This window comes from Cotesia glomerata, linkage group LG7 (genome assembly GCF_020080835.1).
Source record: "Cotesia glomerata isolate CgM1 linkage group LG7, MPM_Cglom_v2.3, whole genome shotgun sequence".
Taxonomy (NCBI): domain Eukaryota; kingdom Metazoa; phylum Arthropoda; class Insecta; order Hymenoptera; family Braconidae; genus Cotesia; species Cotesia glomerata.
In genome coordinates, this window is record NC_058164.1 from 17,352,313 (window position 1) to 17,376,423 (window position 24,111).

General features: G+C 36.7%; 2 protein-coding genes across 5 annotated transcripts in view; one reads left to right on the top strand and one right to left on the bottom strand.

The window, feature by feature from the left end:
* Positions 1 to 5,490: 5,490 nt before the first annotated feature.
* LOC123269707 lies at positions 5,491 to 6,738 on the top strand. The gene has a single exon (XM_044735542.1). The coding sequence runs from the start codon at positions 5,491 to 5,493 to the stop codon at positions 6,736 to 6,738; it is 1,248 nt and encodes a 415-aa protein (XP_044591477.1).
* A 7,442-nt stretch (positions 6,739 to 14,180) lies between these two features.
* LOC123268757 (ATP-sensitive inward rectifier potassium channel 11-like) overlaps positions 14,181 to 24,111 on the bottom strand; it is a 213,340-nt gene continuing 203,409 nt past the window's right edge. For 3 of the 4 annotated variants that reach the window (XM_044734109.1, XM_044734110.1, XM_044734111.1), the window contains one exon: positions 14,181 to 14,598. In XM_044734109.1, coding sequence (XP_044590044.1) covers positions 14,426 to 14,598 — 173 coding nt within the window. In that variant the 3' untranslated portion in view covers positions 14,181 to 14,425. Of the gene's footprint in view, positions 14,599 to 16,884; positions 16,929 to 24,111 lie in introns of those variants that run through there. The other variant, XM_044734112.1, reaches the window with a different exon arrangement.

Here is a 24,111-nt window from a genome sequence, read left to right on the forward strand (position 1 = left end):
ATTTCATTGATATTTTACCAATAAACCATACAAAGGAAGTTGAATGCTTATTTCATTGGACTAAGATTGACATAGTCGATGTCACCAAAGCTTTGCACCTCACACTATCCAAGTCAAAAGGAAAAAGCCCTGACGGTCTCGATCTGAGATGGTTGAGAGATCATATTCCGCAAATCTCACTCTTTCTCACAGACCTATTTAATAGATCTCTCGACACTGGTATTTTTCCTGATATTTGGAAGATTATCTACATCATACCCTTGAATAAAATAACACCACCAAGATCTCCGTCAGACACTCGGCCGATTGCTAATTTGTCTCATTTAGCTAAAGTCTTTGAAAGAATTATTGCTAATCAGGTGACAACGTATCTGGAAGAAAATGAGCTATTTGATCCTTTTCAATCGGGATTCAGGAAATATCACAGTACACAAACAGCGTTGTTGAGGCTCACTGACGATATTCGACAGGCAATGGACAATAGTAAGCTAACTATTTTAGTATTATTTGACCTGAGCAAGGCTTTCGACTATGTCGATCCCAAGAAAATACTGATTGCGCTATTTGAGCTTGGTTTTTCAATGGAAACAATTATTTGGTTTTTCTCCTACCTATCCGGTCGATCTCAGTCAATTTTAAATGATCTTGGAACTCCTATTCAACTACTCAAATCATCATCTGGTGTTCCTCAGGGATCTGTTTTGGGTCCAATCCTATTTTTAATAGTAATGAATTCTGTTGCTCAACGGCTAATTTATTGCAAGCACGGATTATTCGCCGACGATAAATATATACTCTTGCACTTTTTTTTATATCAGTTGAATGAAGCTGTTTGGCAAGTCAATGTTGATGCACAATCAGTTGCTGACTGGGCAAAAGAGCATGGGTTGGAGATAAACTTGTCTAAAACCAAAGTTATGATTTTGGGTTCAAATAGTAAATTGAAACAACTTGAGGACATAGATCTACCACCTGTAGTTGTAAATGGTGTCATAATACCCTACGTTAACTCTACTAAGTGTTTGGGAATCAATATAAGTAGAAACTTATCTTGGAATTATCACGTTACTCAGACAGTCAGTAAAGTGAATTCAGCTCTGCATTGTCTTAAAGTACGGAAAAACATCTTCTCATTCCCAATCAGAAAATTATTAGTATCAGCAACCATTTTACCGCTAATTGATTATTGTACGGTTGTACTGATAGATTCAATATCCGACAATAACACAAAACTTCAGCGTGTAATGAATTCCTCAATGCGATTTATCTTTAATCTGAAGAAAGATGAGCATATCACACCTTATCGACGAGAACTTGGATGGCTATCTGTAAAGTATCGTCGAATGTACTATATGAGTTGTTATTTTTATAAATTACTTCAAGTTGAGAAACCCAAGTACCTGGGAGAGCTGTTCATAGAAGACACTGATGTCAGACGTTCCAGTAGGTTAGCAGCTAAAAAACATTCCTTTTTCAAATTACCTCATTTTGCTACTACCTATATGGAGCATTCATTTATAGTAACTGTGATTCGTCTGTGGGAAGAACTACCCGATGAAATTGTGAATTCGAGTAGCAGTGAAGTGTTTAAAAATAAAGTTTTTGATTACTTACTGAATTTGGTCAATTAATAAATAAAATTTATTTATCAGAAAACTTTATGTTAATTTGAAAGCGTTAATGTAACTAACTTAGTTTGATGCTTATATTAGTATCTAAGTTGTTAATATTTAGTTGAGAGCGTAAATATGGAGATGTTAGTTGAATCAGTTCTAATTATAGAATCAGTTCTAATTATAGTCTCTTAAGATTATACCTTATGTACTTATTATTATTATTATTGTTATTATTATGTAAGTTGTAAATATTTTTGTATTTAAAATTGCCATTTGGCCTGTGCCTTGGCATGATTAAATAATCAATCAATCAATCAATCTCTCCGTAAGTACATAAACACGTTTAATTTTTCGCTCTGTCTTTGGAATATTTTTCTGCTGTAAATTGCCCCCGGGCATTTTTTGTTTCAGAAATATTGCAAGCAAAAAATTGCAATCTGCAGATTGACATATAAATTTTCCTTATTTGTTCGTTGTGGATTGCAAAATAATTAAATATAAATTGCTCATCATTGAAGAGGTTAAGTTGACAGTGGTTTTAGTGTGCAGTGAGCTATTAGCCAAATTAGCGTCAGTTGATGTCAACTCTCACTTGAGGTTTACCAGGTTCGATAGATATCATCCATTCGATTACTGCTCTGTTGGTAAATTGTTATCAAATTGACTCTCGGCATCAAATTACTATAGTTCAAGAACTTATAAAAGATCTACAGTGTGTTCTGAGCATCAAATTGTTACGGCCTGAGAATTTACAAAGTACCAACAGTGTGTGTATTGAGAAGTAATTTTACTTCCAATCTTCTGGTTATGCCATTGGTGCCTGACACATGTGTTAAATGCAAGAGACCTGTTAAATCATCTGTTATTTGTAACACTTGTCAACAGCATTTTCATCCTGGTTGTGCACGAGATTATGTAAAAAACAGGCCGCTCACTGATTGTTGCAGAAAACAATTTAACTATCTCCTGGGAAATTTAGATGCAAAAACGAGACTTGCTTCGCTAAAATCTACTAGCTCCAACACCTCTTCAGTTTCTAGCTTCAAGTCTGCCAGCTCTTCTCCTCTTGATCATACAATTAAAGCTCGTGGATCTCTTTCACTTGCTCGTTCATCCACAGCTCGTGTTTCGACCTCTTTAAAATCACCCATCACTCCAAATACACCGGTATCACCTGGTTCAGACTCAGTGTTTCATTCATCTATTCCATCACCAGCAATGTTTCAGCTACCTCCCGACTGGTCTGAAAAATCACTTGATGATAAGATGACAGCTATGATGGAACAGTTCCTATCATCGAACATGTCAGTGAATAAGAAACTCGAAGATCTTAGTACGCAAATTACTGATCTCAAAAATTCACAAGCTGCTACTGTGGTTGACCTTTCGGAAGTTAAGGTTAGTGTAAAAACAAATGCTGAGTCGATTTCGATGTTGAACTCGGAAGTTGAAAAATTAAAAGAATATTGTAGAACTAATATGAATACAATGCACAATAATCTAGCAGATCTGAGCAAGCTCGTTACTCTTGAGAACAGAGCAACTTCATCTACTTCATCTCTATCAGGAAGTACAACTGAGTTGGTAATCGCAGGTATTCCAAATTCGGTGGCTGATAATTTATCGCCTTCTGAAATTCAGTCTGCTGTTTTGAATGCTCTAGAGTTACCGCATTTGGTCAGTGACGTTCTGAGTGTTCGCAAATTCCAAAATAAAAATAGACTGAGACAAGATAAGGTTAACTATCATTCTTATCTTGTTGATTTGAAGTCTTCTCGAGTGCGTGATTTCATTATAAGTTCGAAACGCAAGTTAAGAAATCTTTTGGCTAAAACTGTGTTTCCGGATTATGTTGATCAAAACTTCAAAGGCGCTATATACGTCAATGAATTTTTACTGCCAGAGATACATAAACTGCTTTTACAAACTAAAGAGGAGGCCAAATCAAAGAAGTTCAAGTATGTTTGGGTGACAAGCGGACAGATTTTTGTGAAGAGAGATGACGGCTCTGAAATTCTTAAAATAAATTGTGTTTCTGATCTTGCTAAACTTGATTAACGTTTGATTTAACTTATCCAAGATAAGTAGAAACTTATCTTGGAACTATCACATTACTCAAACAATCAGTAAAGTGAATTCAGCTCTGCATTGTCTCAAAGTTAGAAAAAACATCTTCTCAACTCCTATCAGAAAATTATTAGTATCTGCAACGATCCTTCCGCTCATTGATTATTGTACTGTTGCATTGATAGATTCATCATCTGACAGCAATTTAAAACTTCAGCGTGCAATGAACTGCTCAATAAAATTTATCTTTGATCTCAAGAAAGATGAGCATATTACACTTTATCCACGAGAGCTGGGATGGCTATCGGTGGAGTATCGACGAATGTATTACATGAGTTGTTACTTTTACAAGCTACTTCAAGTTGGGAAACCCAATTACTTACGAGACCTGTTCACAGAAGACATTGATACCAGACGCTCCAATAGGTTAGCAGCTAAAAAACATACTTCCTTCAAGATACCTCATTTTGCTACCACCTATATGGAACACTCATTCTTGATCTCCGTGATTCGTCTGTGGGAAGAACTACCAGAAGAAATCGTAAACTCAAGTAGCAGTGAAGTCTTCAAAAATAAAGTTTTTGACTATTTGCTAAATTTAGACAGTTGATAAATTGAACAATTGATAGATTAAATTTGTTGATTACAGTACTTTTTATACTAATTAAAGGATTTAAATTGAGACAATAGTTGAATCAGTTTAAAAAAATTTAAAATGTTTAAAAGTTTTTGAAAGAAAGTAAATTTAAAATATTATTTTTGCAATATTATTCTAAAATTTAGGTTAAGAATTATGTACTTACATTTACATCTAGTATTATTAACTTTTAAGATGAAAATATTTTGTATTTAAATTGCCATTTGGCCTGTGCCTTGGCATAAATAAATTTATCAATCAATCAATCTCTCTCTAATAAAAAAAAATACCTTCAAAAAATTTTAAAATAATAGGTAAAGATTGTCAAAATGACATCGTTTGGTGGAATGATCCACATATTTTTTCGGGAACAGGTGAATGTTGTTTACTAATTCATTTACCTGTATTTGTCGCACATGTGTCAAAGCACATAGCTTTAATCCGATCTGAAATATTCCACTCATTTATGGTTTCCTTGATGGCGATTGCTTGGTTTAAACCAGTCCCCCGGTCAAGTTTTGGTACTCCCAATAACTGCTGAGTATTGACACCCGATAAGATTATTTATATTGGAAGTCTTTCGAATTTATCCCGGCCAGTAATATCAGGCAGCAACTTTCCATCCCAGTAGATGACAACGCATTGAGCAACTCGTCGATCAGTTTTCAAATCCTCTCTCTCTCTCTCCGTAAGTACATAAACACGCTTGATTTTTCGCTCTGTCTTTGGAATATTTTTCTGCTGTAAATTGCCCCCGGGCATTTTTTGTTTCAGAAATATTGCAAGCAACAAATTGCAATCTGCAGATTGACATATAAATTTTCCTTATTTGTTCGTTGTGGATTGCAAAATAATTGAATATAAATTGCTCATCATTGAAGAGGTTAAGTTGACAGTGGTTTTAGTGTGCAGTGGGCTGTTAGCCAAATTAGCGTCAGTTGATGTCAACTCTCACTTGAGGTTTACCAGGTTCGATAGATATCATCCATTCGATTACTGCTCTGTTGGTAAATTGTTATCAAATTGACTCTCGGCATCAAATTACTATAGTTCAAGAACTTATAAAAGATCTACAGTGTGTTCTGAGCATCAAATTGTTACGGCCTGAGAATTTACAAAGTACCAACAGTGTGTGTATTGAGAAGTAATTTTACTTCCAATCTTCTGGTTATGCCATTGGTGCCTGACACATGTGTTAAATGCAAGAGACCTGTTAAATCATCTGTTATTTGTAACACTTGTCAACAGCATTTTCATCCTGGTTGTGCACGAGATTATGTAAAAAACAGGCCGCTCACTGATTGTTGCAGAAAACAATTTAACTATCTCCTGGGAAATTTAGATGCAAAAACGAGACTTGCTTCGATAAAATCTACTAGCTCTAACACCTCCTCAGTTTCTAGTTTCAAGTCTGCCAGCTCTTCACCTCTTGATCATACATTTAAAGCTCGTGGATCTACCTCACTTGTTCGCTTATCCACAGCTCGTGCATCAACCTCATTGAAATCACCCGTCACACCAAATACACCGATATCTCCTGGTCCAGACTCAATGTTTCATTCATCTATTCCATCACCAGAAATGTTGCAGCTACCTTCAGACTGGTTTGAAAAGTCACTTGATGATAAGATGACAACTATGATGGAACAGTTCCTATCATCGAACATGTCAGTGAATAAGAAACTTGAAGATCTTAGTACGCAAATTACTGATCTCAAAAATTCACAAGCTGCTACTGTGGCTGACCTTTCGGAAGTTAAGATTAGTGTAAAAACAAATGCTGAGTCAATTTCGGAGTTGAACTCGGAAATTAAAAAATTAAAAGAAGATTATAAATCTAATATGAATACAATGCATAATAATCTAGCAGATCTGAACAAGATAGTCAATCTTGAAAACAGAGAAACTTCGTCTATTTCATCTCTATCAGGAAGTACAACTGAGTTGGTAATTGCAGGTATTCCCAATTCGGTGGCTGATAATTTATCGCCTTCTGAAATTCAGTCTGCTGTTTTAAATGCCCTAGAGTTGCCGCATCTGGTCAGTGACGTTTTGAGCGTTCGCGAATTTCAAAATAAAAATAGACCGAGACAAGATAAGGTTAATCATTATTATCTTGTGGATTTGAAGTCTTCTCGAGTGCGTGATTTCATTATAAGTTCGAAACGCAAGTCAAAAAATCTTTTAGCTAAAATTGTGTTTCCGGACTATGTTGATCAAAACTTCAAAGGTGCTATATACGTCAATGAATTTTTACTGCCTGAGATATATAAACTGCTTTTACAAACTAAAGAAAAGGCTAAATTAAAAAAGTTCAAGTATGTTTGGGTGACAAGCGGACAGATTTTTGTGAAGAGAGATAACGGCTCTGAAATTCTTAAAATAAATTGTGTTTCTGATCTTGCTAAACTTGATTAACGTTTGATTTAACTTATCCAAGATAAGTAGAAACTTATCTTGGAACTATCACATTACTCAAACAATCAGTAAAGTGAATTCAGCTCTGCATTGTCTCAAAGTTAGAAAAAAAATCTTCTCAACTCCTATCAGAAAATTATTAGTATCTGCAACCATCCTTCCGCTCATTGATTATTGTACTGTTGCATTGATAGATTCATCATTTGACAGCAATTTAAAACTTCAGCGTGCAATGAACTGCTCAATAAAATTTATCTTTGATCTCAAGAAAGATGAGCATATTACACTTTATCCACGAGAGCTGGGATGGCTATCGGTGAAGTATCGACGAATGTATTACATGAGTTGTTACTTTTACAAGCTACTTCAAGTTGGGAAACCCAATTACTTATGAGACCTGTTCACAGAAGACATTGATACCAGACGCTCCAATAGGTTAGCAGCTAAAAAACATACTTCCTTCAAGATACCTCATTTTGCTACCACCTATATGGAACACTCATTCTTGATCTCCGTGATTCGTCTGTGGGAAGAACTACCAGAAGAAATCGTAAACTCAAGTAGCAGTGAAGTCTTCAAAAATAAAGTTTTTGACTATTTGCTAAATTTAGACAGTTGATAAATTGAACAATTGATAGATTAAATTTGTTGATTACAGTACTTCTATACTAATTAAAAAATTTAAATTGAGATATTAGTCGAATCAGTTTAGAAACGTTTAAAATGGTTAAAAGTTTTTGCAATATTATTCTAAAATTTAGGTTAAGAACTATGTACTTACATTTAATATTATTATTTTTAAAATGTAAATATTTTGTATTTAAATTGCCATTTGGCCTGTGCCTTGGCATAAATAAATTTATCAATCAATCAATCAATCAATCTCTCTAATAAAAAAAAATACCTTCAAAAAATTTTAAAATAATAGGTAAAGATTGTCAAAATGACATCGTTTGGTGGAATGATCCACATATTTTTTCGGGAACAGGTGAATGTTGTTTACTAATATATTTACCTGTATTTGTCGCACATGTGTCAAAGCACATAGCTTTAATCCGATCTGAAATATTCCACTCATTTATGGTTTCCTTGATGGCGATTGCTTGGTTTAAACCAGTCCCCCGGTCAAGTTTTGGTACTCCCAATAACTGCTGAGTATTGAAACCCGATAAGATTATTTATATTGGAAGTCTTTCGACTTTATCCCGGCCAGTAATATCAGGCAGCAACTTTCCATCCCAGTAGATGACAACGCATTGAGCAACTCGTCGATCAGTTTTCAAATCTTCAGCAATCTTTTTTCTTATCTCGATCCGATTTCGATGGATCGTACGGTGGTTTACAGAAACATCATTTAAACTGATTCCTAAAGCTGATGCAAATGCGCAAAAAAGATGCGTGGCTTGTCACTACTCACATTCGCTCTATCTATTGCCGAAACCACTTCTGGTGTCATAAGTTTTAATTTTTTTAGTTTTGGTTCAACAGGTAGCTCATCGAAAAAATCAGAAGTAGTAGAATGATTTGATTGAATTGATATAGTAGAAGTGGTAGAATGTTGTGAAAGAGGTAACAAAGAGACTATAAATAGAAATTATAGAAAAATAATCATTAAAAAAAAAGAAGAAAAAAATTGAATGTTATTAGCTCATAAAAAAGATCTTTTGAATTGCGAGAACTTCATAAACATTAAGCTCACACTCATTTGAAAATGTTAACAACTTTCTGGTCTACTGTAAATGATGATAGAATATTACTTTTATCTTAAATAGCCAAAAACTCACATATTTGGTTTCTAGTGAAATTGCTCGTATATTTTCAGTAATGTACAGTATTACATAAAACATCAGTATAGTGTGAGCGAATTGCCTATCAAGTAAATGAAGAATATAAAAATAATGACGTTAGTATAGACTATTCACAGTACATTTACTCAGTAAAAAATTTTTTGTCATTGCGTAAAGTATAAAAATTTTTGTGTAGAATATTACACTCTAGTGTGTAGAATTTCACATTCTCATGTGTTGATTTAACACACTAGAATGTTGAATTAACATTAGTTTGTGTAAAAACAGTCAGTAAAACAAATATTTGTGTTAAATTAGACGAAAATTTTTTGACTGTGTAAAAATCATTCACAGAATAATAAATTAAAAAATTAATTGTAAAGTTATTGCTGTGAGAAGAATTCTTTAAAATGGATTATTAAAAATAAAAGCAACGAGTAACCATTCGATTTTACCTGCTTCATCAACTTCATGAGTATTTACATTTGTCCCAGCACTTTCTATCGAAATAAAATTTGAATTGTCTTCTACACAAAAGGTCGATGTATTTTGTACATCTTCAATATTGGCTGAAATCTTTATCAACTGACTACGTTTGCAAATTTCCCGACTAGCAATCAAAACTTTCCTTTGTGCTGAGCTTAATGTTGTCAAAACATTCTGCGGTGCAATATCGAACAGTTTGTCGAGAGAATTGATAAAAGTTTTTTCGGCCAATTGTTGTGCGGGAGATTTTTTGCGAGCTTTATGTACTTGAGTTTTTTGCCAGTTTTTATGTAATTTTTCCAATTGAACGATGTGAATTGTTTCCTGGTAATGTGAACTTATTCCACACTTTGATAACCTTACACAGAACAAATCTAGCACTTTCGCGAATGAATAGTTTATCTGTTCGATGTTTATAGAAAAATAAACATAAAACATCACGATTCGTGGATAATTTCAAATCACTTAAAGTTTTTGACTCGAACCCAACCAAGTTAATGTAATTTTTACTTGTTTTACAAGACATTGTTCATCAATAAACTGGTATAATTGTTGATACGATAATGATTCATTAAAAAATCAACCTCAATTAAGGACCAATTATAATGAAAGACAATAGAGTCCTCTAATTGCCGAGTTAAAGCGGATAATTGATCAATTACGCAAAAAGTCAATAAATACTCAAAGAGCGTTAGTTGAGAATTCTGTAGAAAATTTGAATTTGACTTTAAACCTCAGCCAGTAATGATAACTCTTTTTAACAGAAAGTGAAAAGTTCCATACAAAAGTTAATATTAATATGAACACGTAAATATGGAATATAAAAAATTTTTTTATAATTTTATATGTCGTAAAGATTAGTAAAAATGTAATAAGTTCTACAATATAAAATTGTGAAAGGTTAGATATGGAAGGTTTTATCCTGGAATACTATGTGACTAAAGTAATTTGTTGAACAATTATGTTTTTTTGCAGCAATGGTAATAAATAAATAAATAGATACAAAAAAAAAATAATAACTTAAAATACAATAGAAACGCACAATAAAAATAAAAATACTATCATGAAAATGTTGAGGTATTTAAAAAAAAACATAATTTTTCGGTAATACTCTCTTATGCGAAAAAAGAAATAAAAAGCATCAGAAAGGATTAGATTTTTTATTATATTAAATACTTGTTAATCATTCAATTTTCTTATTTTTAATAATATATCTTGTGGGAGTGGAATGTGTCAAATCATTTTCAATATGTTTACTTAATCAGGGTTGTCTTGAGGATTGGTTAAATAACCTCAATAGACCAAAAATGAAATAAATAACAATAATATTTGTTGACTTATTAAGCAAGTTATAATGTAAAAAATTAATCTAGGCTAAATTTTTAGAGAATTAAATATACTTTAAATTTTTAATTGAAATTTGTCATCTATCGTCAATAATTTAGAAAATATAGTTGAAAAATTATGAAAATATGACTTGAGATTGTAGGAGTATTTTTTACTAATCTTGGTATAAAAACTCATCTAATTAACATCTATATTCCACCGGACCTGCATGCTCATATCTCATATCCGGACCGGATGCACATATCTACTCTGACCTCTTTGAGCAACTCTCGTCTCACTCGGCCATGGATGCTGGAGCATTGGTATTGCTGGGCGATTTCAACTCGCCACACTTTGTTGACTCTCCTGCTGGGGGCTTGGACACGAAGGCTGATCTGTTAATTAACTTCTCTATACTTAATAACATTACGCAATACAACGAAGTTCTTAACACACATGGTAGGATACTTGATCTAGTCTTCTCGTCAATTAATTGTTTGGTCAATGAAGACTATTTATATCAATACAAATATAAATAATGCTGTGAAGCGGGAAAGAATAGGAGTTACGGTAATTATTACGTGAAGCGTTCCACATTCACGTAATAGGATATTGGTAGGAAAGGATTGAGAAAGGAGTGTGGAGAGGATCATCTTAATGTGAGTTTATAGAGTATGCGAGAAAAAATGATTAGATAGCTCGGACTGGGATTCGAACCCAGAACCTTCCGAAGACATGTCGGCTACTCTACCATTTGAGCTATCCGGTCTATACTAAATTTCCTTTCGCTTATTCTATATACATTAAGCCACACCGTCCATCTTACGGCAAGCATTTTTACAAATATAAATAATGCTGTGATATTTTGGTCAATGTGACTATTCCCCATTGGTTAAAATTGATCCATATCATCCTGCACTAAGGATCATAGTTGAAATGAATTTGATAAGACCTAAGCTAACTATTAAAAAACCGCTGGGTAACTATAACTTCTACAAACTTGATAAATCGCGACTTATTGCTGAGCTTGAACTTATAAGCTGGAAGCCGCTGTATGATTTTGAGTCCCCTGATGACATGTGCAACTACCTCTATATTCAACTTGACTTGGCATTTGCCAAATCAATACCTAACACTAAATCAAGTTCTTATAAACCCTCTAAAATTCCACCATGGTTTACCTCAGAAATAATATATGACTGTAAGATTAAAGAATCTCTTCGTCGAAAATATAAGGATAACATGGGTAAGTCATCTTACCTATTAGATCAATACAAACATCATAAGAAAGTTTTTAAAGCCAAAATAAAAGTAGCATACAACAACTATATCAGTATGACTGAAAATAAACTCCTTACGGATCCTAAATCCTTTTGGAGTCATATTAAATCGAAAAAAGGAAATAGTCAATTTCCAAGTAGTTTCCTAATTTCGGGCAAATATACAGATGACTCTCAATTAATTGCTAATACCTTTGCTAAATACTTCTGTAATGTCTTTGAACGACTTGATGACAATGTATTCTCTCATCTCACAGTCTGTAATACTGAGCACTTGGGGGGTATTGAACTACCAACTGATCTAGATATTTTGAAATGTATCAAGAAATTACCGAACAAAATGTCAGCTGGCATTGATGGTATTCCTTGTAAAATAATTAAAGAATGCTCTGATCAATTAATACTACCGTTAAAAATAATTTTCCAAAATTGCTTAAATAAAGGTGTCTTCCCCACCATTTGGAAGACTGCCAAAGTCTGTCCAATACATAAGTCCGACGATAATACTATTATTGAAAATTATAGACCCATCTTAATTATACCTGCATTCGCTAGAATCTTTGAGATGTTAATTTATGATCTATTGCTACTTTACTTTGCCCCAAACATCACTTCATCTCAACATGGCTTTTTAAAGAAAAGATCGGTTGTCACAAACCTGCTACCATACACTCAATATATTGCTGACAATATATCTTGTGGGAAACAGATTGATGTCATCCATACAGACTTCTCAAAAGCTTTTGACAAAGTAGACATTGCAATACTCGTTGATAAAATAGTAAATCTAGGCATACCTGAATTATTAGCTAACCTGATGATATCTTACCTAACGAATAGGGAAAACATTGTACTTTACAATGGTTTCCTATCTCCAGTCTTTTATTCAACATCAGGGGTACCACAAGGATCTAATCTTGGTCCATTACTATTTATTATTTTCATCAACGATGTTGGATCGATATTGTCAGTGCATTTGGACCTATTTGCTGATGACGCAAAATTATATCACTCTATAAATAGTGCATGTGACTGTACCTTCCTGCAGGATAACCTGGTTACATTTGCGGAATGGTGCAGTAACAATAAACTATTCTTAAATCGAACTAAGTGCAAGATAATATCGTTTCACAAGTTAAAAAACCCAATCATATACGACTATACCATAGATGGGACGATCTTAGACAGAGTCTCCACAGTAAATGATCTTGGAATAACATTTGACTCGCAACTTACGTTTACAGATCACTATACTAACATTATAAGATCGTCTATGAGAACCCTGGGATTTATCATACGTACTACTAAAAAATTTAAGAATTATAATGTTATCAAAACCCTGTATGTGGCACTTGTCAGGCCTAAACTCGAATATTCATCAGTAGTATGGTCACCAACTTATAAGAGCCATATTAACAACATTGAGAAAATACAGCGTAAATTCCTCAAATATTTCTCATTCAATAAGTTTGGAATATATCCTGATAGAGGATTTGATTATCTTACCATGTGTGTAGATGCAAACTTACTGAATCTTGAAGAGTACAGAATCTGTGCATCAATATTATTGATGTCCGGACTACTATCTAATGACATTGAATGTCCTAGGTTTCTTGAACAGATTCCAATATTAGTACCGCAAAGATGCTTAAGATCTGATCAGCTTTTTTATCCGCCTCGGCAGAGGAGCAATTTCACCTTCTCTTCACCTATCAATAGACTGATAAACGCCTGCAATTTCATAGTCCAACAGGATAGTGATATTGACCTACTTGGCTATCAATCGCGTTGCAGCGCCAATGCCCTGGCATCCATCATAACAAACTCTAGACAAACTAACTCTAGACAATTTAACTAGCTAAAGCATATGATCATACTCCAGCTCCTAAAAAATCATACATATTATAATGAGTTTATCTAATCTATAGTAATTTAATAATAAATATAGTATTACGAATAGTATTATGTACGTCAGAGTCAAACACCTGTCATCTATAACTTATATTTTGTTAATATTTTTCTTTTTTTTTATTTACTTACTGCAACATGTGTAAAACACTTTACAACATATATTAATGTATCTTTTTGTAACCTCATAACTGGCCATACAGGCTGTCAGGTTTTGTTAATAAAGAAATAAATAAATAAATTATCAGGTTTGTTACTCTGAGCTATTGCGGAGACAACGAATCTTTTTTATACAATTTTGTAGCAAATTTGATGTCCTAAAAAATAAGAACCAAATTTTTTGTATTTTTATCGATGGTTCACTTGAACAAAGCTAAAAATTATAAAAATAGGATCTCTTAAAATTAAAATTAAGAACTCTCCTTTGGACAGGCCTTTTGTTTCGACATCTTCTACGATATTTTGAGCGGAAAGTGATAAAAAAAAATATCCGATTTTTTTGGCACACCCTAATGTACATATTATTGATTTTTTTTTCTTTGTTACCTTCGTTATTATAACTTAAATTAAATATTGAATAGTATTTTTAGACAGATGTTGCTCATCTTCGAACTACTTCTAGACAATTATCCAAATAGTGAACACACTAAAAAAATCTTTTGCAGAACTCCTTTATTGTAATTAATTTAAAAATTTGGTTTACACAAATTATAATAGCGAAAATAAAGGGAATTTTATATCAAATGAAATCTACCTTCCATTTCGGGTGAGGCCGAATGGCATTTCTTTTCTTTGGGCGCAGTTTACTACGATTAAAATAAAATAGAAAAATTAAACAAGAATTATCGATTATGCAAGCTAAAATTGTTTTGATTCTCAATAAGATCTTCTCATAGACGTTTACAATCCTTGTGCTTCATCGATTAGTGGAACATTGACGTGGAGTTTTGGCGATCTGTGATAAATATAACTTTGGGGACTCAAGTAACCAGAGTCATTATCGTTTTGATTATACGTGGTCAGTAGCAGTGGCATTGTCGAGTCACCAGGATTTTTTTTCAAACTTGTACCATCTGTGGAACAAATAAATATAATAAACCATTTAATAATGTTTTGAATTATAAAAGAATTCCATTGAAAAAATCATTTTTAATCAAATGATAAGTGATCAATATGTTATGATATGTTCTATAGTAAATTTACATCGACATTGACCAATCGTGTATTCAAAATCCTGTGGTAGCAGCATGAAAAAATTGCGTTGTAGTAACATGATGTTCATATTGCAGCAACAGGAAAATCCTGTGGCAAGCAATAATAATAATGATTTTGCCATTATATGTAGTGACCACAAAAGAGTTTTCTAGAGAGAGAGTAGAATACTTCAGTAATTCAAAATTTACATTGTTCATTTTGCTTGCCAGTCATCTAGAGCGTCTAGCTTCATCTTCAATAAATAGTTCTCTAAGATAACTAGGCTTTTCTATTTGTAATAATTTACAAAAATAAGTAGCTAAATAATATCGACGTCTAGATTTTATAGAATACCAATTTAATTCACGTCTGTAAGGGGTTATATGTTCATCACGTCTTAGATTATAGATAAATCGTATCGTATTGTTTAATGAACGTTGCAATTTTACATCTTATCAGCTGTAGAATCAATCAGTACTATCGAGCAGTAATCGATAAGTGGAAGAATAGTAGCAGTGACTAAGAGTTTTCCGATGTCGATAGAATAAATGTTTTTTCGAATTTTGAGAGTGTAAAGGGCAGAATTTACTCTTTTTATAACTTGCGAGACATAACTATTCCATGAAAGATCTTTATTTAGTAATAAGCCAAGACATTTTGTTTGATTTACATATGGTAATGCGACATTATTTACAATAATAGGTGGAAGGGAGTCAATATGTAGTGATTTTAATTTTGCTATTTGTACCTATTATCATTGCTTTGGTTTTATCTAAGTTCATTTGTAGGCCATGATCTCTAGCCCAATCTGCAATCACCTGAGCATCTAGTGTGACTAATCTAATAGCTTCATGAACAGACATTTGTTTGAAGTGGCGATAAATATATTTGTCATCAGCAAATAAATCATATTTGCTGTAAGTAATGTGCCTGACTATCAGATTTATGACCCCGAGTTGAAAAAATTAACTTAAATGAACTTAACTGCTATACTAAAACAATTGATGTAAGCTCATATAAGTTTATTTTTTCGACTCGGGACTACTAGAAATAAAATGGACCCTAACACTGAACCTTGTGGTACACCGAAAGATATCTCTAAGAATTTAAGAGGTAAATTGAGATTTTTAAGGACTTTATTTATTAATTTATTTATTAATAATAAATGCCAAGGCACAGGCCAAATGGCAAGGTATGGAATACAATAATTCTTGTGGAACTGAAGATTTACAAATCTTGATTGACCTGGATTTATTGTGATCGTTTCGACAGATAAGAGACGAAAAAGGTTACGGTATCGATGGAATAACCTTGTTCAAATAAAGCAATTAATATTACTTTAGGGTCAACATAATCAAAAGCTTTGCTAAGATTAAACAATACCATCAAAGTTAATTCTCCTCTATTTATAGCACATATAATATTCTCCGTGAGTCTAAGAAGAGCTGATAAAGTGATATGGAATTTTCTAAATCCAGATTGATATTTGTTTAGTAGGTTTTCTTACTTTCGGAGTTGTAACCGGTTTGGTAGCTTCTCCTATCTTCTTCCCATGCCTAATGATGGTTGGTCTATCAGGTTCGTTGATGATGGGCTTTGTTGGTTCGACAACGAGCGGCATCGTAGATTCGTTGGCCGCTGCTTTGGCAACAACTGGTTTACTGATGACAGGTGCCGTCGCTTTCGGATATGCAACCAACTGGGGACTGCGTTCGTGTGGGCCCGGGTTGGTGTCATCTGTTTCCATTTTCTCATCAATTACTGCGGGCTGGGCGATTACCGGATTGCCCGGTCCTTTGACCAGTTGAAGCAGGCCTGCGGTGGCTGGTCTGATCAATACTCGCGACTTCTTCTTTGGTTTGAAGAGTATATGGCTGACCCTTTTTGGCTGTGGTTTGGTCACGCCGGTCCCCGTGCTGGGGCATCAGTCAGGTCTAACGAATCCGGGGTTGGCCGGATCGTATGGCTCGTCTGATGGTAAGATATGAATCTTTGTTGGTACATCCTGCACGTTTGTCATCCGGATGTCAAGCCGTTTAGGTCGGTATTCGGATGCGTCGTTTTCGGCGCTGGGGCTCGGTGTCTGGGCCCTTCCAGGTGTCTTACTCGGGGTCAGGGGGGTGACGACGACTTGCGGCGCACACCGCAACATCTCTTCCAGGAGCCAAATCTTCTCCTCCTCAGTGAATTCGGCGGCCGGTGTCTGCATCTAATAAAAAATTACACAAAATCTCACGGTTCACACGTTTATCAAAACATACTAAATTCTCATATTCGTAACCTCTTTTTTTTCGCTTTTAGGTAGTAGAAAAGGGTTCAAACAAATAAACAATCAGATTAACTATAGTATTAGTTCTCTCGAAAGAGACAGAAAATTTACAAAAAGACATTTTGGCTATTGAAAAAGCTTTAAATGTCGCAGAGAGGATAACCGATGCTAGCAAATGGGTTGATAGTCAATCCATTTTATGGGTGCTCCAATTTCAACCTAGTTCTCCGGCGACAGATGCCACTTTTGCCTTTTTGGCCATAGCTCGGGTTACTCGTCGCGGTTTTAAGGTTTCATCTACAACTGGTTCAGGGTTATCGCGGTCAGGTTGGTCACGGTCAGGTTGTTCGTGGTTAGGTTCTGGTGGGTTTCCCTCGTGAAAGGGTTTTAGGTCTTTGATATGCACGGTAAAGGTTTTATCTTCCTTGGTGACCTCATATACTGAGGGTCCGACGATTTTGGTCACGGCAAAGCCTGTAGGGAACTTTTCGGCGAGTTTCGCTGAAAAATTATTAATTGCAGATGACAAATGGTGTTCCTCTTGCTGACCAGGTCTCCAAGAACTGGTTGCCAGGAAACTCGCTTCCGGTTATAATATTTGGCTTGTTTCCCATAGGCCTGTGCCAGGTTAACTTTGACTAGCTTGATCGTGTCTTTCAAAGACTTGGCTGCCCGATGCGGATCATATACGTCGTTTTTTCCTCATTAGGATCGCAACTTTATAGACGAAAGAGGCTGGATTTCGCGGCCATACTTTAAGTACGCCGGAGAAAATTCTGTCGCGTCGTGTTTCGCGGTGTTATAGGCAAATGCGAACTCTGGAACCTGCTTGTCCCAGTTCCGCTGGTTCGTTCCGACGAACTGGGCGATCATTGTCCCTATTACTCGATTCGTTCTTTCGACTGGATTGCACTGAGGCGTATATGGTGGTGTTCAGACGTGTTTAATCCCAAATTGTTGCGATAAGTAGGTAAACTCCTTACTCACCAAAGGAGTATCGTTGTCGGTAATTACCGTCTCTACCCTCCCAAAACGCAGCAGGACTCGTTCTTTGAACGCAGTGGAGATCACGGAGGCTGTCTGTTGCCGTAACGGTTGGAGTTCTACCCACTTAGTAAATTTGTCTTGAAATACTACTAAGTAACACATTCCTCGTGAGGATCGCGGCTTGGGCCCTATTACGTCCGCAGATACGACGGACCATGGCCTCAAGGCAGGGATTGTTCCCATTGGGGCCGACGGAGGTTGCTGTGAGGCCTTGTATGCCTGACATGTCCCACACTGGCGCACGTAGGCTGTGATTTCCGCCCTCATGCGCGGCGAATAATACTGGCTCGAAACGCGGGCAATCGTCTTTGCAATGCCTAAATGACCAGCTGAAGGAGCATCATGATTCTTGTGTAGTATTTTGTTGACTCCTGCGACCGGAACACACAATTTGCCTCGATCGGCGTAGTCCAAACTATGATACCGATGCCGGTATAACAGGCCTTGTTTCGGTAATTGGAAAAAATAGACCCGAAAAAAATCTTAAAATTATGAAAAATTCATATTATTTCATTAAAATTATTATAAAATAAAAATTATAATAGTAATAATAATTTAATAAATCTTAAATAATATGAATTTTTCGTAACTTAAAAATTTTTTTCCACGTCTATTTTTTCTGTGATTCCTTGTTTCAGGCAATACTCGGGATAACATTGTGGGTCATTCTCGACTCCTTTGACGATTCTTTCGTACCAAGTATCCCTAAGCTCTAGGGCTTCGAGTACTAAGTCGGTTTCTGGTTCGTGAGGATCTTTCTCGGCGGGATTTTCAGGGGTGCTTCGCGATAACACGTCCGCGCCTATATTCCACTTCCCTTTCCGGTACACGACGTCGAATTCGTACTGCTGCAGGTATAGGTTCCATCGAGCTACGCGCCCGCTCGGACTTTCGATTGATCGGAGCCATTTTGGTGACTGGTGGTCTGTAATAACCGTGAACTCATACTCTTCGAGGTATGGTCTCAGTTTCTGGATTACCCAGACCACTGCGAGGCATTCTTTCTCGGTTACGCTATAGTTTCGTTCGGCCTTATTCAGACCTCGGCTCGCATATGCAACGACTTTTTCTGCGCCATCATGTTCCTGTGTCAGGACAGCGCCTATTCCGACGTCACTCGCATCAGTTTGCAGCACGAAACGTTTCGAGAAGTCCGGAGGAACCAGTAGTGGGTCCGATTTCAGGTGGGTTTTCAGGGTCTCAAACGCGGTTTGTTCCGGGGTTTCCCATCTCCAATGTTTCTTCTTTTGGAGGAAGAAGACAAGGGTTTGGTTAAATCTGCGCAGTTGGGGATAAACCGACGGTACCAAGAAATCATTTCTAATAACTGACGTAGTTCTTTGGTATTACGCGGTGGTACAATCTCTGATTGCTTTAATCTTTTCTGGGTCCGTTCGGATCCTCTGCTCATCGATAACATGACCTAAGTACACAGTACTTTGCCTCAAAAAATGAGATTTTTCCGGATTCAACTTCAGATTCGCAGCGCGGAGGTGGGTCATGACCTTTTTCAGGATTGCCATGTGTTCGGCAAGGGTTTTGCTGACGATTATTATATCATCCAGGTACACTACTACGTGTGTTTCAAGGTCTGGGCCTAAAACTTCGTACATTACGCGCTGGAACGTCACAGGCGCAGAATGTAAGCCAAAAGGCATTACTCGGAATTGAAACAGGCCACGTCTAGGTATCGTGAAAGCAGTAATCGGTTTGCTTTCTTCTTCCAGTGGTATCTGCCAATATCCGCTTTTCAAATTAATAGTGCTCATGAATTTAGCTTTCCTCAATTTATCGAGTGATGCATTCACGTGTGGTATTGGGAATGCGTCTTTGTCGAAGACGTCGCTCTTTCTGGAAATCTACACAAAAACGGTACTTCCGATCCTTTTTCTTAACTAACACGACGGAAGAGTTCCACGGACTGTTCGACGACTCGATGATTACATCTTTCAGCATTTTATCGACTTCCTCGTTCATGATTTGCTGCATTTTTGGGTTTTTCGGAAAGTAACGCGCCTCCACCGCCTCAGTTCCAGGTTTTATTTTGATTTTATGAGTCGCGCACCGGGTCGGACCCATTATCTCCTCATCCAGTTTGAGCCAGGTTTTGATTTCTCGTCGAGCAGCTTCCAAATCGTATTCCATGTCCAATGCGTTAAAGGATTCTGCCCCGCGTAGCAACTGATAACCTAATATCGTTAGATTGTCTACGCCTAAAAGCATATCGTTTGCATAAGCTGGCATGACGTGAAATGGTAGCTCGTAGGAGCGGTTGTTTTCCTGGACATTGACCCAAACTGTACCCGATGACAAGATCACGTGATTCCCTAATATCGATCCCCGTTTTTGCGGATAAAGTTCCAGATTCGTTGGGAAATCACGGACGCGGTTGCCCCAGTATCCATTAATGCATGGATTTTTACATTTCCGAGTCTGATCTTGGCAAAGGGACGTTTATCGCCAGGTTTCAGTGCTGTTGGCTGGAAGTGCCCGCCTTCAGCTCGGGATTTTTCGAAGCATTGTTTGTTCCTTGGGGTGGTGCTCCCTGTGGGGTCATGGGCCAGTTTTGGGAGCGCGTGCTGGACCTCGCGGCGTTTCCCTGGTATGGGCAAGGGCAATCACGAGAAAACGTGTCTAGTTTCTCGCACCGCATAAAAAATTTCACCTACCGATTCGTACATTGCGCTTCGGTGTGCCCCTTTTGGTGACATCGCCAACAACATTCTAGCCAGTTATACTTAAAAATTTCTAGAGGCGCTGGTTCAACGGTTTTGGCGGGTTTTCGGGCCGATTGCTTGGTCTCTTTGACCACTGGAGTTTTCTCTTGAGCGACGAGTTGCTCGTACTCGCCTGCAAGTCGTAAAAGTCCCGGGACGCTAGTAAACTCGGTGCGCTTCATGTATCGACGATATTCCGGTCTCATGTTTAGATATAACCGGGTAAGACGGTCCGCGTTTGACATCTGGCCATGTCTCCGCATCAGGGTTTAAAGTCTTATTGCGTATTCTGCCGCGGTCTTGGCTGCTCCCTGTACGCTGTTCCGGATCTGCTCTTCCAGCTTGAGCTCGAGGCCCGGAAGCAGATAAAAAGCTTTCAGGTCCAACACAAAGTCTTCCCAAGAGACCCAATCTCTCGTGTTGTTGCGATACCAGAAGAGAGCCTTTTCGCGAAGCAGTATTGGGATGCATGGCAGCAGGTGGTCCATCTCGAATCCATAGCTTTCTGCCAATTCTTCCAGCCATTCTAAAAATTCTTGGACGTCGCAATCCCCTTTAAACAGGACGCCCCACTTCCACACTATGTCTCTTCTGCTTAGTTCAACGGAATCATCCACAAGCATCGACTGTTGATAACGGTCAAACCTGGGTGTTTCTTGGCTCGAGGTGCCTACCGTGGGTGGGCTTACTTGGCCGACCTCACGTCCTGACCGCCGATTTCCGTCTCCTCGTCCTCGACGCTCATTCTCCTCGCTCAAAAAGCGACCTCGGTTATCACCGCGAGCGCGTCCGCAAACCTCTCGCTCCTCCCTTCTTCATTGTTCAGCCTCACACCTCAACCGTGCTTCCCTCACGTCAAGCTGAAGTTCGTACGCTCTTTGTTTTTCTTTTTTCTGCAGGAGTCGCGCCCGTATTTTCTGACGCGAACGTTTACGTAGCTCCTGTTTGGCTCGTTCTGCGGCCTCGTGAGCTACCCTCTCTTCCTGCTCTCTTTCTCCTTGTGCCCTTTCAGCCTACTCCCTAGCTTCGCGTGCCCGCTGTTCACGTTTCTCCTGTTCTATCCTCTCGTTCTCGACCCGCTCCCGTTTTTCCGCCTCGATCCGCTCCCGGTCTTCCGCTTCGATTTCGACCCGCAACCTTCTTTCGCGGGCCTGACGTTGTTTGGCACTTTGTGCTTTGGGTGACTGGTTATCGCCATCTGGGTCATTGTCTGAGAGTTACTCGTCATCATTCTCGGGGTCTTCTTCCCCCGACACATTGTGCAGGTTTTCCAGGTTGTCTAATTTGGCTTCTGATTGGTCGAGGTCGATCAAAAATTGGTCGTATTGGCCGGCGGGACCCGCATTCACTGCTCGCGATTTATTCAGTTCTGTTTTTAATAAAAATCTTAAGTCCGGCAACGTCGCCTTTGGCTCGATTGCCACCCGATATTTTTCTAATTCACTAATGACCGCGTCTTTTCTGAGCGACCATAGCCACGATTGTGTTCCCGGTTTCTTACTCGTCATGATGAAATAAGAAAAATTAGGGAAACGGTTGACCCTGAGGGCCATCCCTGCAACTTCCCGCCAATTCTATACCTAAACGCTTGAAATTGCACTTATGATATTTTGAGCTCTTCGAGCTCATGAATACAATTTTTGTGTTATTTTGAGCTCTCCGAGCTCAAAAAATACCTTTTGTATGCTTTTGAGCTCTTCGAACTCAAAAATTTGATAGAAGTTTGATAAAACACTATTTTTTGAATTTTCAAATCGCAATAACTTTTGAATGAATTAATCGATTTTCACGCGGTTGGTGGCATTCAACGCAGTTTTCTAAGTTTCATGAAGAATCTCTAAGTTTAAATTGATAAATGAACGAAAAATTTCAAAAACACTTTTTTCGGTTTTCTTTCATCAACGATCTCACGAACGAATCAACCGATTTTGACCGGACTGGCGGCGATCGACGTGGTTTTTTGATGTTAAGAGATGATTAGTTTTCGAAATTGATCGGTAAAGCCGTTAAAAGATATTCCAAAAAAACCCCATTTGAAAAAATTTTTTTTGGTAGTTTTTTTGGGATTTCTCAAAATCTACCGGTCTCAATCGTTCCAAAGTATATTCAAAATTAAAGTTCAGTCAAGCCCTTTCGAATGGCACCAACCGCGATCAATTCGGTTCAGCCGTTCAAAAGTTATGAGAGGTTTACATACGGCCACACACACACACACACACACACACACACACACACACACACACACACACACACACACACACACACACACACACACACACACACACACACCATCGCGGGAATAGTGAGGGAAGCTTCCTAGGACCTCGAAACGTTAAGATTCGATGAAAACTCGATTTTCGTAAAATGGGTTGAAAACAATAACTTCCCGATTTTTGAAAATCTTCGATTTTTGTAGCGGGAAGTTAAAAAAACAAAAAAAAACTATCTAAACCAATTTTGCGGTTCCCAAAATTCCCGTTACCACGGAAAACAAATCACGGTCCCTGTTCGAGTGCCATAAATTTGTAATGGGTATTTTTCGACAAATTTTTAAATATATTATATTAATATCTAGAAATTGGAAAAAAAATCGTGTGTGTGTCAGCTCCGACGCACGACTGGAGTTTACTCTTTACGAACGATTATATCGAATATATAGAAAATTAAATATATAGAAAATTTTTCAATTATTCGAACGGGGATCTATTCTGAAGCCTTCCAAGAATTGCTCCAAGAAAGGAAAAAAATCTCAAATAGTTATAGTTTAATAATTATCACACTCGCAATGTACATGTTCAAGCAGAAGAAAAATTATTAATTAATAATTGCATAACTAATTGAAAAATTGTGATAAAAATTTTTTTAGGCGGATTATTGTTCATTTATTCATCCAGTAAGCCCCTGATTTTTTTTATTTCTTAAATTTTATATTCAATATGTTAAAATAATTTTTATTAATTAAGTGTTCAAAGTAGGCATGGCTTACGCAAGCCAGAGCACCCATTTTCGGCCGTATTTTCATCCCTCTGGGAAAATTATTAATATTGGTCCTACAGTTCCGAGAGTCCAGACTTTTTTCTAGAAAATTTCCTCCTCCTTTTGAATTGTTGAAAAAATTTTTTAATTCTTTATTAGTTTTTAAGATATTTGTAGAAAACTAAACCCCCTTTTTCAGTTAATTCTTAATAACCTTTGCAATTAATTATTAATCAACAAATGCATTTTAAGCAATAAAAAAATTTTTTTAAGAAACTGTTTTTTTTTTTTTTTTTTTTTTTTTAAATCATAATTATCATCAAAGATTATATTATCAAAAAAAATTCTGAATTATCTCATAAACAACGCATTTGTTTATAAAA

Bases quoted from the DNA above. Each gene is read 5' to 3' on its own strand.
- LOC123269707 (XM_044735542.1), top strand. From the start codon at position 5,491: ATGCCATTGGTGCCTGACACATGTGTTAAATGCAAGAGACCTGTTAAA.